At 43.7% G+C, this 16,471-nt stretch overlaps 2 protein-coding genes across 2 annotated transcripts in view; both read left to right on the forward strand.

Annotated features, from left to right (window-relative positions):
* Positions 1 to 10,677, forward strand: part of fras1 (Fraser extracellular matrix complex subunit 1) — a 109,196-nt gene extending 98,519 nt beyond the window's left edge. The window contains exons 54-74 of the mRNA XM_031570638.2: positions 22 to 190; positions 489 to 735; positions 831 to 1,175; positions 1,290 to 1,450; positions 1,536 to 1,683; positions 1,780 to 1,985; positions 2,357 to 2,513; positions 2,822 to 3,022; positions 3,122 to 3,309; positions 4,023 to 4,298; positions 4,741 to 4,973; positions 5,264 to 5,424; positions 5,874 to 6,088; positions 6,653 to 6,803; positions 7,041 to 7,148; positions 7,267 to 7,426; positions 7,517 to 7,633; positions 7,720 to 7,886; positions 8,073 to 8,278; positions 8,432 to 8,578; positions 8,694 to 10,677. Of these exons, the coding sequence (XP_031426498.1) occupies positions 22 to 190; positions 489 to 735; positions 831 to 1,175; positions 1,290 to 1,450; positions 1,536 to 1,683; positions 1,780 to 1,985; positions 2,357 to 2,513; positions 2,822 to 3,022; positions 3,122 to 3,309; positions 4,023 to 4,298; positions 4,741 to 4,973; positions 5,264 to 5,424; positions 5,874 to 6,088; positions 6,653 to 6,803; positions 7,041 to 7,148; positions 7,267 to 7,426; positions 7,517 to 7,633; positions 7,720 to 7,886; positions 8,073 to 8,278; positions 8,432 to 8,578; positions 8,694 to 9,275 (4,345 nt within the window). The 3' untranslated portion in view covers positions 9,276 to 10,677. The remainder of the gene's footprint in view (positions 1 to 21; positions 191 to 488; positions 736 to 830; positions 1,176 to 1,289; positions 1,451 to 1,535; positions 1,684 to 1,779; positions 1,986 to 2,356; positions 2,514 to 2,821; positions 3,023 to 3,121; positions 3,310 to 4,022; positions 4,299 to 4,740; positions 4,974 to 5,263; positions 5,425 to 5,873; positions 6,089 to 6,652; positions 6,804 to 7,040; positions 7,149 to 7,266; positions 7,427 to 7,516; positions 7,634 to 7,719; positions 7,887 to 8,072; positions 8,279 to 8,431; positions 8,579 to 8,693) is intronic.
* Positions 10,678 to 11,510: 833 nt separating this feature from the next.
* On the forward strand, positions 11,511 to 16,400 carry anxa3a (annexin A3a). The gene is made up of 15 exons (XM_012828632.3): positions 11,511 to 11,595; positions 12,042 to 12,080; positions 12,198 to 12,245; positions 12,332 to 12,419; positions 12,809 to 12,903; positions 13,015 to 13,128; positions 14,282 to 14,372; positions 14,489 to 14,568; positions 14,680 to 14,736; positions 14,861 to 14,954; positions 15,046 to 15,141; positions 15,234 to 15,292; positions 15,366 to 15,488; positions 15,733 to 15,818; positions 16,124 to 16,400. The coding sequence occupies exons 2-14, from the start codon at positions 12,066 to 12,068 to the stop codon at positions 15,790 to 15,792; spliced, it is 1,020 nt and encodes a 339-aa protein (XP_012684086.1). The 5' UTR covers positions 11,511 to 11,595; positions 12,042 to 12,065; the 3' UTR covers positions 15,793 to 15,818; positions 16,124 to 16,400.
* The last annotated feature ends 71 nt before the right edge of the window (positions 16,401 to 16,471 follow it).

The raw sequence follows: 16,471 nt of genomic DNA on the forward strand, positions 1-16,471 counted from the left end.
ACCAGTCCCTTATATCCACAGCTATAATGTGAGTGAGAAGGCAGGCACCGTAGCCGTGACCGTGAAAAGGACGGGGAATCTGAACCAGTATGCCATCGTCCTGTGCCGGACAGAGCAGGGCACTGCCACCTCCACATCCAGTGTTGGCTCTCGCCCTGGACAGCAGGACTATGTGGAGTATGCCGGACAGGTGAGACTGACATAAGCACAGACATAAGCAGGTCCTGCTCCCAGTGCCATGCTTCCAATGTCAGTTCCATTCACTTACAAAGGAATTCTGAATTCTGGCTGTCAACACGGTCACAGAACACATTTCAATATTCTTTCTACTGAAGACAATCTTTTCTAAATCTTACTGACGGTCTATAATAATTTTATTTGTAATTGCTCCTAATAGTGCTCCAATTTATCAAGTTATTGTCTGTGAGATTGATCACTCTAATGTGCTGCAGTAATACTGAAGTCTGTTTTTTCCCCTCACGTCACAGGTCCAGTTTGATGAAAGAGAGGACACCAAGGTGTGCACCATCGTCATCAACGACGACCAGGTGTTTGAGAACATCGAGAGCTTCGACGTGGAGCTGAGCATGCCCGTGTACGCCCTGCTGGGCCAGGTCACCCGCGCCAACGTCAACATCAACGACACGGAGGACGAGCCCTTGCTGCAGTTCGACAAGAAGACCTACCACGTCAACGAGAGCACCGGCTTCGCCTTCGTTCCCGTCGAGAGGAAAGGTCTGGCCGCCTACTTTCACGCTATTTACTCGCAGTTGTGTCTGGGTGCACATTCACGTAAGCTCACACGTCTGACTTTTTCCACCCTCCTCCAGGGGACACGAGCAGCACCGTCTCCGCCCTCTGCTACACCGTTCCCAAGTCCGCCAAGGGCAGCAGCCTGCACGCCCTGGAGTCCGGCTCCGACTACAAGACTCGTGGCATGTCCAACGACAACCGTGTGATCTTCGGGCCGGGGGTGAGCATGTCCACGTGCGACGTCAAGCTGATCGACGACAGCGAGTACGAGCTGTCGGAGGAGTTCGAGCTGGTCCTGTCGGACGCCTCGGACAACGCACGCACGGGTGGCGTTACGGTGGCCAAGGTGGTGATCGACGGACCCAACGATGCCTCTACCGTATCCCTGGGCAACGCGACGTTCACCTACAGCGAGGATGCAGGTGAGTTGGAGTGGCCGACCCTGTATAGTGGAGCATTCTCAGTACTTTCCAAATCTGTGCTCTCCCCTTGAGTGGCTCTTTTGAAAACAGTCCTTGTACTCCTCACCCCCACAGGAACCATTGAGATCCCAGTGGTGAGGCATGGCAGTGACCTCTCCTCAGTGGCATCTGTGTGGTGCGCCACCAGACCCGCCGATCACGACTCGGCCACTCCCGGCGTGGACTACATCCCCAGCTCCAAGAAAGTGGAGTTCAAGCCAGGTGTCAAACAGGAGGTACAGAGCGTTGACATATCAATGTGTGTTTTAAGTGGTAACCAACATGAACCTGTTTTACATTGATGTCTATGGCTCCCCACAGACCTGCAGCCTCACCATCATGGATGATGTCCAGAACCCCACCATTGAGGGGACAGAGTCCTTCGTGGTGTTCCTGAGTTCTCCGCAGGGTGCCGTCCTTGTCGAGCCTCACGAGGCGTCTGTCCTCATCAGCGACACCTTCCTGGACAGTACGTACCTCTCACAGATTCACTCATTAAAACACACTCACACTAAAACACATGCAGTGGGCCTTATTTTTAAAACCACTTTTTTTTCTGCACCAGTTCCCAGCATGCAGTTTGAGAAGGTGAAGTTCACAGTGAAGGAGAAAGACGGTGTCCTGCATATCCCCATCGTCCGTACCGGGGACCTGTCCTACAAGTCGTCTGTCCGCTGCTACACCCGCACCATGTCTGCCATGGTGATGGACGACTTTGAAGAGAGGAGGAACGTGGATGACTCCCGCGTCACCTTCCTGAAGGGGGAGAGGGTAACATTATGCTTCTTCAACGAGCAAGCAATGACACAGCAGACAAGATGAAGGGGCTTCTGGGAAATTAGGGAAAGGGAGACTGGATTGCTTTAAGAGATGCAAATTAAATAAAATCTTACTGATTACTTCTCAGCAACTTCCTCCATCAACCTCAACTTTCAACTTCAACCTTTCAAAAACAACACTTAAAATGTTCTCCCTACCCCGAAAAGGAGCTGTTTAGTGAAACACTAATCAAACTAATTAGTATGTCATATGGCATGTTCTTAGTATTTATGCAATGGAATTTTGTGCAATGTGGTTGTCAGTATGAATGGAAATAGATGTTTGCATTTTGCGGCACTGATTGAAACTCTCCTCGTTGACAGGTGAAGAACTGCACAGTGAACATCAACGACGACTCTGTGTTTGAGCCGGAGGAGGAGTTTCAGGTGCACCTGGGTGCCCCTCAGGGCGATCACTGGGGTGGAGCCATGATCGGAGTGAATGACGTTGTCACGGTCATCATCACCAATGACGAGGATGGTGAGCTTCTGGGTGTTTTGTTAAGTGTTTCAAAAGGTGTCAATTTGGTCGTCACCATTTTGTAGAGAGAAGAAAAAGAAGAATTCATGTTAAGTGCGACTGAGAAAACATCAGTTTAGATGGACTTGAACAGTCATGACTCATGATGGACATATTCAATCATACATGGATAATAGAGAATTCTATACTCACCTTGTATTACCTCTTATTAAAACAAGTTTTAAAGAGAAAGACAATAACAGATATGTGATGATATACTGTACAGTACAATGATACCTTCCTAACGTCACGTCCGTGGCTCCCCCCAGCCCCCACCATTGAGTTTGAACAGGCCTCTTACCAAGTGCGGGAGCCTCCAGGTCCTGATGGAATCGAGGTGCTAAACATCAAAGTCATCCGCAAGGGAGACCTTGACCGCACCTCCAAGATCCGCTGCAGCACCCGGGATGGCTCAGCCCAGTCTGGAGTGGACTACAACCCCAAGAGCCGAGTCCTCAAGTTCAGCCCAGGTCAGTGTCTTGTGAACCGTCTTTTTGAATTAGTCTCCGTTTGGGTTGAGTTGTTTGTTTTGACAGTTTTTGGTGACCTAATTTTGAGTCACCTTTCAGGAATGGACCACATCCTGTTCAAGGTGGACATCCTGTCCAGTGAGGACAGGGAGTGGCATGAGTCTTTCACAGTGGTCCTTGGCCCAGATGACCCCGTGGAGGCTGTGCTTGGAGAGATCACCACGGCAACAGTGACTATTTTGGATCAGGAGGCCGCAGGAAGTCTCATCCTCCCTTCCCCGCCAGTAGTAAGAGATGATGATTTCTACATTTACTCTCCCTACAATAATCCAGTGGCATATTGAGTATATACACTCACCATGTAATTTAGAATGAAGGGACCGGCATAGGTCATAAGAATATGCCATAGTCAATAAGTCAATGATATTATACCTAGTTATAATTGTTACTTTTATTTGGATTTAACTAGCCATGAGTGGACTTTCCTTGGTGAATATACTTTGGGCTGACCTGGGGAGTGAGGTGTGATACTAGACTCTCACCTTCCCCCCCAGGTCGAGACAAAGAACCCTGCATGCATGGCCCATTTGACTAGACGGTAACACCCCTTAGAGATGAGTGTATTTAACAGACTGTTCCTCAAGGAACAAGTCAGATATACTGAGGTGAAGTTCTGTGAGGGAGGATGGATCCTCAGTCTCTGTCTCATAAATGGTCGGCCGCCATTCTTCAAGAATAAACCTGAATCCTGACTGATCAAACCTAAGACTGAATCTTCAATTATAGTATAAAACTAATTACCATCAAGATGCAGGTGAAATCAGTGGGCCTTGTCAAAACCAAAAATGTATTGTTGCAAAAACACACTAATACTGTGTAATTTAACATATTACACCGTGTGGTTGGCAAAACTTTTATTAACATCAAGGTTTCAATGAGGATATGTTCAGTGTTGAGCTCTATATTCTCCTCTCACTCACCTCTGGTTTCTCCTCTGTAGTTGGTCTCCCTGTCAGACTACGACAATGTGCAGGAGGTGACCAAAGAGGGCAGCAAGAAGACCCCGTCTCCTGGCTACCCCTTGGTCTGCGTGACCCCGTGTGACCCCCACTACCCCAAGTACTCCGTCACAAAGGAGCGCTGCGAGGACGCGGGCATCAACCAGACCTCCATCCACTTCAGCTGGGAGGTGGCAGCTCCCACGGACGCCAGCGGTGCCCGCTCGCCATTTGAGACCGTGACGGACACCACACCCTACACCAGCGTCAACCACATGGTAAGCCTGAATGCTTGCAGGCACTTGCTACACTTAATTGAATTTACTTAATTATAATGTGGACAACAGTTGCACATGAATGAAATGCCATGAATGAAGCGTTTCTCTTTCAATTTAGATCTCTTGTAAAAAATACAGACACAACTTGGACAACCAAACTAATTCCAATTGAATTATTGTAACTTCAACGTTATAGTGTTGTTTTAAAAAGAAACAAGACTAGTTTTGTGGTTTAGTGAATTTGACAATCCATCTTTTACCTTTTTTCAGTGTGCTCCATTGAGTTACAATTATAAGAGTTTACTAGCCACATTACTTGTGGGGGATGGGAGCTCTTCTGAGATAAGGAATCCTGTGTAATTTGCATGTTGAATGATTCATGTCCTCATTGTTGCCATTGCTGTGTGTGTGTGTGTGTGTGCATGTGTGTGCATGTGCCCAGGTCCTGGACAGTATCTACTTCAGCCGGCGCTTCCACGTGCGCTGTGTGGCTCAGGCGCGGGACAAGGCCGGGCACCTGGGCACACCGCTCAGGAGCAACATCGCCACCATCGGCACAGAGGGCTCCATCTGCCACACCCCCGTTACCACGGGCACCGCCCGCGGCTTCCAGGCCCAGTCATTCATTGCGTCCCTCAAATACCTGGATGTGAAGCACAAGGAGCACCCCAACAGGTGGGCAGAGAGGAGACATGATGAAGTTAGTTCATTAGTCCATAAATACAAGATAATCGTACCAAAGAAGTATTGTCAACTTAACATTTTAGACTAAAGAAATAAAGAATTAAAATAAGGACTTTGCCAGGAATCGAAGCCCACCAGGTCCATTATAACATAGTAAAGGAGCTGGCTCTGGAAGTACACCTACAAAAATCCAGTGTGGGTCATCGCTGTGTATTTACAATGCTGAGGCATACCAATGAAAGTGGCTGATATCTACCTGTGTGGTGTGCTGTGTGTGCCAGGATCCAGATCTCTGTGCAGATCCCCCACCAGGACGGCATGCTGCCCCTGGTGTCCACTATGCCCCTGCACAACCTGCACTTCCTGCTCTCCGAGTCCATCTACCGCCACCAGCACATCTGCTCCAACCTGGTCACCATCAAAGACCTGCAGGGCATTTCAGGTGAGCCATCTGGTCCCCTCAGGACAATCATGTCGCATGCCACCACACTGTGTTTGCAGTTGGTGTTGTAGTATCTGATGTAGAGCCGTACAGTGTATTTTTTGTTAGTTGTATTGTCAGACAAAGTGGAAAAGTTTTTAAATTCTTCCAAGAGTTAAGTGCATAAAGGGCTATAAATATCAAATGAGCTTGTAAAATCTCACAAGGTCTTGAAATATGTATGCGCCCCATAGATTCGAACACCCAAGCAAAAATGTCTCAAATGAATTTCAGACAAGAAACCCTACTTTCATCACCCCAGTCAGACCGTAATAATGCTTATTGTTCTTCATAGATTTGTAATAATAACCACTTGTTTTTTGGCAAGAGCATGTAGTGAGTGATTTGTCTATCAATGATTTGCTAAATGATTATATTGGTATAAATGACTGGTTGTCTGTGTTCTGCAGAGACTGGCTTCCTGGATGATGTGTCATACGACAGTATTTCCCTGGGCCCCGGCTATGACCGGCCCTACCAGTTCAACCCTGGCGTGAGAGAGCCCAAGACCATCCAGCTCTACAAGCACCTCAACCTGAAGAGCTGCATCTGGACCTTCGATGCCTACTACGACATGACCGAGCTCATTGACGTCTGCGGGGGATCTGTCGCGGCAGACTTCCAGGTTGACAAGTTGATATATTCCAGGTTGATGTATGCTAGCCAAGGCCCTAGCACACTTCATTTGCACTTAATTTGACTACCTGTCAGACAGACGGCTCCTGTCCTTGGCCCCGGCTGACTGATTTGCCTATGGCTCCACCCTCACTGTACTCAAACTACCTGACCATAGCTGTCAGTTCAGTATGGGTGTTTTTAAAGCACCAAATAGGCCCTGAACTGGTTTAGTGTTACAACTCATTCAAACAGTCCCAATATGAAACAGGGATACAAAGTCATTAATGTTCAGCTTCACTAATGAATCAATCAATCATCTAGGTTAATGTAATTTATTGTTCATATTGTTCCAGCCGTAGGCTTTTACAACTTTATGTGGGTCTACGCCTACTTAAAAAACTCAAATTAATCAAACGAAAAGACTTGTGCATTTTGAATTATTCCTAATTTGATCAATCAAAATTCAATAATTAATAAACCCTCATTCATAATTCACATCCTCTTAGTAAAATTATATTATTAAAAATGATATTTTCCCTGAAACTTACTCCAACACTGTGTGCTGTTTTAGGTACGGGACTCTGCTCAGTCCTTCCTCACGGTGCAGGTTCCTCTGCATGTGTCCTACATCTATGTGACGGCCCCTCGCGGATGGGCCTCCCTGGAGCACCACACGGAGATGGAGTTCTCCTTCTTCTACGACACGGTGCTCTGGAAGACAGGTACTCTATAGCACACCAACCAACTGCACTTTCACAGTTATATACCATGGAGCATATGTTGTACATACATACTGATATTGTAACACTCTTAGAATAAAACCTAGTTCTGGACCTAACCAATTTGTTTAGTTTGTTAAACTGGTTATGTTCCCATACATCATTTGTGTCCCTTTTCTGTCTTTTTTTGTACTATTTTGTTCTTCCATGCAAATTCAATGTTCCTGTGTCTCCCAACAGGTATTCAGACTGACAGTGTTCTGTCAGCCAGGCTACAGATCATAAGGATTTTCATCAGGGAAGATGGACGGCTGGTGATTGAGTTTAAAACGCATGCCAAATTTAGAGGTGGGTTTTCCTTCATAGTGTTTTAGCTTATCCAAATGTGAACATAATGATCCATTTTGTGTCCGGCTGTCCCTGTCCCATGCTAACATGCTCACAATCTACCTTCTGTACAATCCAGGCCAGTTTATCCCAGAACACCACACCCTTCCTGGGCACAAGTCTCACCTCATGGCCCCAGACCACTTGGGTGGTATTGAATTTGACCTGCAGTTGCTATGGAGTGCCCAGACCTTTGACTCCCCTTACCAGCTCTGGAGGGCTACCAGTTCCTACAGCAGGTAGGCATCCCAACCCGGCAGTTAAAAAAGACCCTCTGGATCTGATTGCGACAGTGTTGGAGATGAGTGTGTTCATTCTGTGTGTTCCAGGAAGGACTACTCTGGGGAGTACACTGTCTTCCTCATCCCCTGCACTGTGCAGCCTACTCAGCCCTGGATCGACCCCGGGGACAAACCCCTGTCCTGCACAGCCCATGCCCCTGAGAAGTACGCCAGCACTCAGTTCTCAGATTAATGTTATTTCAGATTACAGTATAAAGTGATTTAATGGTGGTATTTCTATCTGTTTCTAGATTCCTGGTGCCCATTGCCTTCCAGCAGACCAACCGTCCGGTGCCAGTGGTCTACTCTCTCAATACTGAGTTCCAGCTCTGCAACAATGACAAAGTGTTCATGATGGATCCCTCCACTGCAGACATGTCAATGGCTGAGATGGACTACAAAGGAGCCTTTTCTATGGGTAAAGATTTGGCAAATGATTAAAACCCGGAACAAAAGGTTGCTAGCATACAGAATTTCTAATTTCGCTTCCTGTTTTGTTATGTCTTTTAAACCTGACGTGACATTTTGATAATGATAATTTCATGCGAGTGGTGGCTTCATTCCTTGCACAAAAATCTGAAACAACGTGTCTCTTTGTGTGCAGGTCAGACACTCTATGGCAGAGTGCTGTGGAACCCAGAGCAGAACCTCAACGCTGCCTACAAGCTCCAGCTGGAGAAGGTGTATCTATGCACAGGGAGAGATGGATACGTTCCTTTCTTTGACCCTACGGGAACCCTTTATAATGAAGGCCCCCAGTATGGGTGCATTCAGCCTAACAAACATCTCAAGCACAGATTCCTGCTGCTGGTATGTCAGTTAAAACCTGCTTTGTTGTCAGTCTGGAAAAAAGATATGGCTGTTAAACCGGTTTTTCAACCTTTGGTTGTTCCATGGAATGGAGAATGGCAGTTGTCTTCTTTCTGTGGTGAAATGATCCCATGAACTTAATCTGTCCTGCAGGATCGGAAACAGCCAGATGTCTGTGATCGTTACTTCCATGACGTTCCATTTGAGGCCAATTTGGTATCTGACAGTCCTGAATTTCACTCCGTTAGCGCAATGCCAGGTGTTGATGGCTTCACCATGAAGGTTGACGCCCTTTATAAGGTCAGTAAAACATCTATTTTACTCATAATAATTAGCACCAATCATCCACCACAGTACATTAGTAGTCGTTGGTACTAGTTGTGGATGGTGACAGCCAGAGTTTGTGGTTCTGCAGGTGGAGGCAGGACACCAGTGGTACCTCCAGGTCATCTACGTGATTGGACCTGAGTCCAGCACCGGCCCACGGATCCAGCGCTCGCTGACGTATGAGCTGAAGCGCAGCCGCCGGGACCTGGTGGACCGGTCGGGCCACCTCACACTGGACGAGTCCCTCATCTACGACAACGAGGGCGACCAGGTGAAGAACGGCACCAACATGAAGACGCTCCGGCTGGACGTGGAGCCCTCGGCCACCTTGAACCCGCAGGTGGGCAGCTCCATCGGGGGCGGCGTGGCCGCCGTCACCCTGCTGGTCCTTGTGCTGCTGGCCACCTGCTTCGTGTTCAGGAAGTGCCACCGTGCCGGCAAGAAGAAGAAGCCACCTAAGGACGTGGCCGAGCAGTACCCCCTCAACACCAAGGTGGAGGTGTGCATCGAGCGGCTGGAGAAGAACCTCAACAGCAAGAGGAACGTCAACCGGAACGTCAACATTCTCCACAAGAGCCCCGAGACCTACAAGGTGAACGGCGCCAAGGTCAAGCAGGTCAACCTGGAGGTCAAGCTTCACAACAACTTGAACGACGGCACTGAAGTTTGATCCTTCGCCAAGAGTATTTTATGGAAACCCCCCTTATTTTCTATCACTGTTTGTAATTATGAGATGAGATATTATTAATGTATTTTTATACGACCATTACAAAAGGGAAGTGTGTGTGTCAGCTATGCAGCATAAATCATTTCACAACTGAGCTACCTCAGTGACAAAAAAAAAGAACTCAAAAAGAAGACTCAAGAACCACTTTTACATGATGTCTTCTTCTAACAAATGGTTTTCCATCTCTGCAGATGTCTACATAAAACATTGCTTTTCTTTCAGGTACAGCAACATCACCACAGCAACATAATCAGGGGTAGCTCAGGCACCTTTACTCCATATTACTTTGATGAATGATTCAGTTATCTGGCAGTTACTTCTTCTTTTACAACGCAAACACTATAAAAAAATAAAGTATTAAAGACACACAAAGAGTGCCAGCACTTTGGACAAAGCAAGCCGTGTAAATATTGTTTTAAAAGTGCAATTACCTGATGACATGGTCATCCCTTCATTCGCTGCAGGTGTGAGTGTGGAGTTTGGCGCGTAGCCTCATCGATGTTATTAGCTTTTAACTAAACCACTGGTGTGCCATGGATGACTGTTAAGTGCGATTTTTTTTTTTTCTAAAATCAAGCAATTGTCCAAAGCAATTTGTTCTCAACCCATCAGAACACTGTCTGTAACTTGCCATTCTGTGACAGAGCAAAAAAGTGTTTTGATGAAATGTGCACTTTGAAAAAAAGAAACTACTGTAGATTGTATTGACTGTCCACTAGCTCACTCCAAATGCTGTTTTGCTCCTTTAACCACGTGATGGTTAAAAATACTTAACTACTGTTTTATACATGTGTACTCCACTTGCTACATTGTTATCTGCCAAATAACCTCATGTGGTTTTTTTTTATTGTTAAATGTACATACGCATTCTGAACACAGACACAACCATGTTGATTTTTTCTCATCATGTTATGTTGCGTTATGACATATTGTATTACCCGCATTCAATATATAATGTATGACCGTTATTTTAAGTAATCTTTCAAGATATGATTCATCTGATGGATACGAAATGGTGCTGATTTGAGTCCTTCTGGTTTATGGAAGCTAACCGTAGTCTGCATGGTCTTCACAGTTATGATGGGTGGAGAAATTGTATTTCATTTTTGCTCTGACTTATTTGTTATCCCTCTCATTCTCGCTGTCTTTTCTTATGTCCGTCTATTCCTGTTTCGTGTTTGGCCAGCTTTCAGAATGGTGTGCCTATCACTTAAGAATTGGGAGTTTTGGGAGATTATTAACATTGTATTTTTGGTGCTATCCTTTCTCAAAAATAACAATACTCTAAATATGATGCCTGTATTCTGTGCCTTTTTAGTAATAAAGAAAATGTGAAATACATTGACCTGAGGTTACTTGAGCATTGTGTATATTAGGGATTTGGCTGTGATTTATACCTATGTGAAGAAAAAGTGGACAATTGCATAGACCAAAGAAAACGTAAAGCAAAGCTTACCTTGAGTGAAACACCATTATTTACAGAGAAAGAGAGCCTGTTGTTTCTCTGGTGGCATCTTAGGACCCCCCCCCCCCCCCTTAGCCTGCTGTTTATTTAATAGCCATTCGCCACACAAACACGTAACCTTTAAAATTGCCAGAGGGTAGGCATTGGTTTGGGTAGGTTATCCGAGAAGGGTCTGACTGCGGAGCCGCCGTTTCAGACCTGCAGTTTTAGACTAGCGGTTTCAGGCCAGTGACATTGAATGCATGCGTGTGGAGTTTACATAGCCAATTCAATGGTAAACACAATAAGATGCAAGACGAAAAACATGGATCAGTATCACGTTGTAACGTGAAAAGTTTGTTATAACAAGATGTTTTTCACGTTTTATCAACTCATTCTTTCATGTGTAGTAGGCTACATTCTTAAAATCCACCATGCTCAGTAACAGCAGATTCCCGCCATGTCTCCACCCAAAGCATGAAGAAGAACTCCACTTCATTGCAAAAAGCCAAGTGCCAGTTCACAGCCATATATTATATATTATTACGTTATAACGTGAAAATATCTTATCTTGAAATAACGTGCTAATATCTGTCTGTAGTTCAGACTGTCACCGAAACAAACGTCCCCTAAACTATGACAGTGCATGCGTGGAATGCTACTGGCCTGAAACTGTGGCTCGGCAGCTCTACAGACAATATTTGGGTTATCCAGGTGGTTGACATCATTTCCTCTGACGAATAGTTTGGGAAGGGTGTGGTGCTGTCAGAGCCTGTTTCTCTACCCGGATATTCTGCCCCGGTAGGATACCTGATACAGGTAAGGCTACGACTAAGACGTGCAATCTTTGTACTTTTATGTATGCATATCGAATGACTCTTGAAAATAGATTTAACCTGTTTATGCTTCGGAAAATACAAACTGTAATAAAATGCTGAGTTTATAAACACAAGGATTTCCGGTGAGGAGGTGACAGGGTTGACACCACCTAAAGCCAAGTTAAACGTAACCAAATGATATAGATGAAGAGAATATAGAGAAGTCGAGAATACAATGACTCAACGTCAATGACTTAACGCTTGTTGAAGAAACATAAATGTGGCAATTGCGATGAAGCGCTTGATTCATTTCAGTGTTTTAACCTACAATGTTATTCTTTGATAATAAAGTCATATCGATCCTATCTGTAACACATCATGATAACTAATAATTCGAATTGTATATCGTCGCGAACTAATTAAACCTATACTTCTTTCTTTGGTCAGGAGGTGTTGTCTATACCTTTCACAATGACAACTTTATGGGTAGGCAATCTTTGTGATGTTTCTTAACTGAACAAATTGATCAAGTGATACTTCATCATTTGTACTATTTCTATTACTACTACTTTCAGATCTATAAAATTACACATTCTTTTGCAGGATGACCTGGAAAGCCTTGTAGATGCACCATCCTCTTTCACAGTAAAGGTAACTTGAAGCAAACAGTAGGCTAAACTATCAGGCATTATGATGTTTATGTCATGACATCTAAACTTCTGGCAATTTTATGGCAGGGTGGTGAGAAAAGTAGCATCAAGCCAAAAGCGGACTTCAATGTCGGTGAGGATGTTGTAGCCCTGCGCAAAGCCATGGAGGGATTAGGTAGGATGTTCTTATCTCCTCATGTCCTTCCTCTGTGTGCTCTGTGTGAGCCAAACGCCCTTTTCACAGTTTGCACAGAAGAGAATAACCTACTGTATATCAGGCCTTGAGATTAGAGTAGGCATATCTCAACCCCTACTGATAGACATCAATAAATAAGCTGTTCTGAACTCTCTCTCTCTCTCTCTCTCTCTCTCTCTCTCTCTCTCTCTCTCTCTCTCTGTGTCATTGTATGTACGTATTAAGTATTAATTAGTAATGAATGTAGTTTTAATTTAGTTTATTTCATTGTGTTTGCATATTAGCTTCGACCTGCTATTGCTTTCACAAAATCCATTTGTATGAGGGCAGTATATGCCTTTTGCCAATCATATTTCTGTCTTTGCCAGGTACAACAGAGAAGACATTAATTGACATACTAACCCATCGAAGCAGCAGTCAGCGTGAGGCAATTTGTAAATCATATCTCGAGGCTACAAATAGGGTAATGCAATTGTGTATGTGTGTGTGTGTGTGTTTGTGTGCGTGTGCGTGTGTGTGTGTGTGTGTTCTGACTTTTGCATGTAGTAATCATTTGTCCGTGTGTTCATGGCAGACTCTGGTGAAAGATCTGGAAGGTGACACTCATGGTCACTTTGAGCGGCTGCTTGTAGCACTTGCCACTCCACCAGCTGTGTACGATGCCCAGGAAGTGATGCGAGCTATAGATGTAAGAGCTCAGGTTTCGTTGTTTGTTTGTTTCTCATAATTAGAATTTTCATATTAAAACATTTTGAATGCAATCAAGTCTTTGGGATCCCTTTGTTTATCGTACCAGGGGATTTTAGCATCTACATAGATAATAACATGAACAGTAATGCCAAAGACCTTTTTGCACTACTTGACCCTTATGGTCTCTCACAGCATGTCAACCAGCCTACGCACACTCGAGACCACACTTTGGATCTCGTTATCACCAAAGGTCTCGACTGTTATTATGTTATGGTTAAGCACATCCTGATCCTTTCTGTCTTCTTTGACTTACTGATCACTCTGGGTTTTCAAATAAGCTCTGTTTCTGTTAAGAAAAGGTACATAAACGAGAATACGAGTGCTCAGTTTATAGAGGCCATATGTCACCAACAAGGGCTCTAGATTTAATTGACGGGCATCTGGCAATGAACAGAACAAAGTCCACTGTGCATGAACTGAAGCTAATTTAATAACCTTATCCTTAGCGGAAACATGGATGGATGAGCGCAGTCCTCCCACACGATAGCTTTAGTTCATGCACAATGGACTTTTTCTTGTTGCTTTGCTCATTGCCCTTCAATAATATCAGGGGCCCATGAGTGCAGAGAGAGTTGATGTACTACTGGATTACTTTAACTTGTACATTTTGAATGTCATGGATGTTGTTGCACCGGTAAAAGTCAAGAAAACTTTGAGTAAACAGAAAGCACCTTGGAGAAACATCATGACAGTAAAAGCCTTGAAAAGAGAATACAGAAAAGCTGAACATTCTACAGAACAACAACAATGATTGCCATAGTTATGCAGATGATACACAGTTATATCTATCTCTTTCACCAGATTACTACAGCCCAGTACACTCACTGTGTCAGTGTTTAGAAAAGATAAATAATTGAATGAGCCAACATTGAATTAAATCAAATAGAGACAAGACAGAGATTATTGTGTTTGGCAACAAAAATAAGAGAATTAGCATTAGCAATTATTTTTCCTTTGGATGCTCCTTTTGTTATTATTTAGGTAAAATGCTTTGAATTGCCTCTTTGTATGAAATGTGCTGTATAAATAAACTTGCCTGGCCTGAAACAAAAATCCCCAGGACAAACCCATTTGTTGTCATTTCTTTTCAGGGCGTTGGGACAGAAGACAGCACCTTAATAGAAATATTTGCCTCCAGAACAAATCAACAGATCAAGGAGCTCTCTGCAGCTTACTTGGAAGGTAAGTAATTATGGCGGTGAAGAGAAGGATAGAAGAGGAGAAAATGCTCATGTTTTTATTATTGTGGTGACATTTTGGAATAATTGGCAATGATATTAATGCAAGTCATTCAACAGAGACAGAGAGAAAATTGACATTTGACCTCAAGAAGGAGGTCTCTGGAAAATTTGGCAAAGCCATCCTCCTCCTAGCTGGGGTGAGTAAACTGAATAGAACTGAATGTCCCTGCATATGGAATAATACTTGAGATTAAAATGAGAGATTTTATATGTGGATGACTGATGACTGTGCTTGCATGTCTTGTCAGGGTGGGCGGGATGAGAGTGTCACTGTGGATAACAACAAGGCTAAAGAGGATGCTAAGGTGCAGTATGCCATAGACTAGTTATTCCAGCTATCAAAAGAGACATCACTGCTTCCAATGTGGTTAACTGTGGTTTTATGATATGATTTGACAAAATATAATGCTCTGCCCGTTCCTTCCACAGGCTCTGTATGATGCTGGCGAGAAGAAATGGGGGACTGATGAAGAAAAATTTGTAGACATACTGTCAAAAAGAAGCATACCTCAACTACGGCAAAGTACACAGGACTTTCTTGTTTATTGTTTATATCTGAACTGTATGTGTGTGTGCGTGGTTATATTCAGCAGTATTGGGTTCTTGTTTTGCAGCACTTGTAGAGTATAAGGAAATCAGTGGGAAGACCCTTCAGGAGAGCGTGGAGGGGGAGATGTCTGGTCCTCTAGAGGAACTGTTGGTGGCCATTGGTATATTTCATGTTCCATAGTTTACAGTAAATATAAACATAAATTTTTAATTTTAAAGGAATTATAAATAATTAATAACTATGATTTTCCAGTGAAATGTGTGAAGAATGTCCCTGCTTACCTGGCTGAAAAACTGCATAAGAGTATGAAGGTATGATCATCAGTCTGATATCAGCATACATTTTTTCAGAGTGCTTTGTTTTAATACTGAGGTTATGGCACAGGGCTTAGGCACAGATGAGGCAACGCTGACCAGGATCTTGGTCAGTCGCTCTGAAATCGACATGCTTGACATCAGAGCTGAGTTTAAAAAGCTCTATGAAGAGTCCCTACACTCTGCCATTGAGGTGAGTTTTCAGCCGTCTGAGGATGTGATTGACTAACCAAACATCTGCTAATCTTATCTCATACTTTTACAATACGTACACAGTATGAATCACTGCTAAATCAATGTATTTACAGTTGTAGTTGCAGTTGCAGTGATTCATCTGTCTACTGTATAAACTCTAGAAGGTGAAAATCAATATGTTCTGAACTGGCTTTTCGATGTGACTCTAAGCATGGGTGGCTTTTTGTCTTACTTGATCACAGTCGGATGTGGCAGACAGCTACGGGGAATGTTTGAAGATGATTTGTGGAGGGGAAGACTGACACAAAACTATCCATGGCAGAGCCGAGTAAAATGTTTTCTCTGATGCTCATTTTTATCTGTATCATCTAATCTTGGCTACTCTTGTGAAGCTAAATCTGTCAGTAATACAGTGTCTGTCAGTGTTGTATGCCACTACTGTGGAGACACCATGTACATGTATGATCCAAGGGTGGCCAAGATTACGTTTACACATAAATTCTGACTTACTACTATTTCTTACTGTGCCAAATAACTAATTGTATAATGGGCTAGGTTAGTTATGGTTTTCATCAAAATTATTTGATTTATCCTGGTATGCCGTTACTCATACTATAATCTTTTTGTTTCCAGTCAGAGACCCATGGAAAATATAGGAAAAGTCTGCTGAATGTTTGTGGAGGAGATGACATTTAGGAATGAAAATGCATATTTCATTACTTTTTTTTTTCACCTCAGATTGTATACACCTATGTGCAACATATTTGATGCAATTGTCTTTTCATCATTGTTCTGCAATTAATTGTGTGATTTATATGCCAAATGAAACCTAAAAGAACATTTAAACAACAACAATAACAAAGATGACTTGTGGACTTGGCTATTTATTAAAGGTTTGGTTAAACACTGACTTGTTTGTTGTGTACGTTAATTAATAGGTTATCATCATTATATTGCAATGTATACTATGTTTTTGGTAAC

This window comes from Clupea harengus, chromosome 7 (genome assembly GCF_900700415.2).
Source record: "Clupea harengus chromosome 7, Ch_v2.0.2, whole genome shotgun sequence".
NCBI classification, from domain to species: Eukaryota; Metazoa; Chordata; class Actinopteri; order Clupeiformes; family Clupeidae; genus Clupea; species Clupea harengus.

Excerpts from the sequence above, each read along its gene's own strand:
- anxa3a (XM_012828632.3), top strand. Across the intron at positions 12,246-12,331 it reads CATCCTCTTTCACAGTAAAG|GGTGGTGAGAAAAGTAGCAT; the intron begins GTAACTTGAAGC and ends ATTTTATGGCAG. Across the intron at positions 14,373-14,488 it reads CTCTGCAGCTTACTTGGAAG|AGACAGAGAGAAAATTGACA; the intron begins GTAAGTAATTAT and ends GTCATTCAACAG.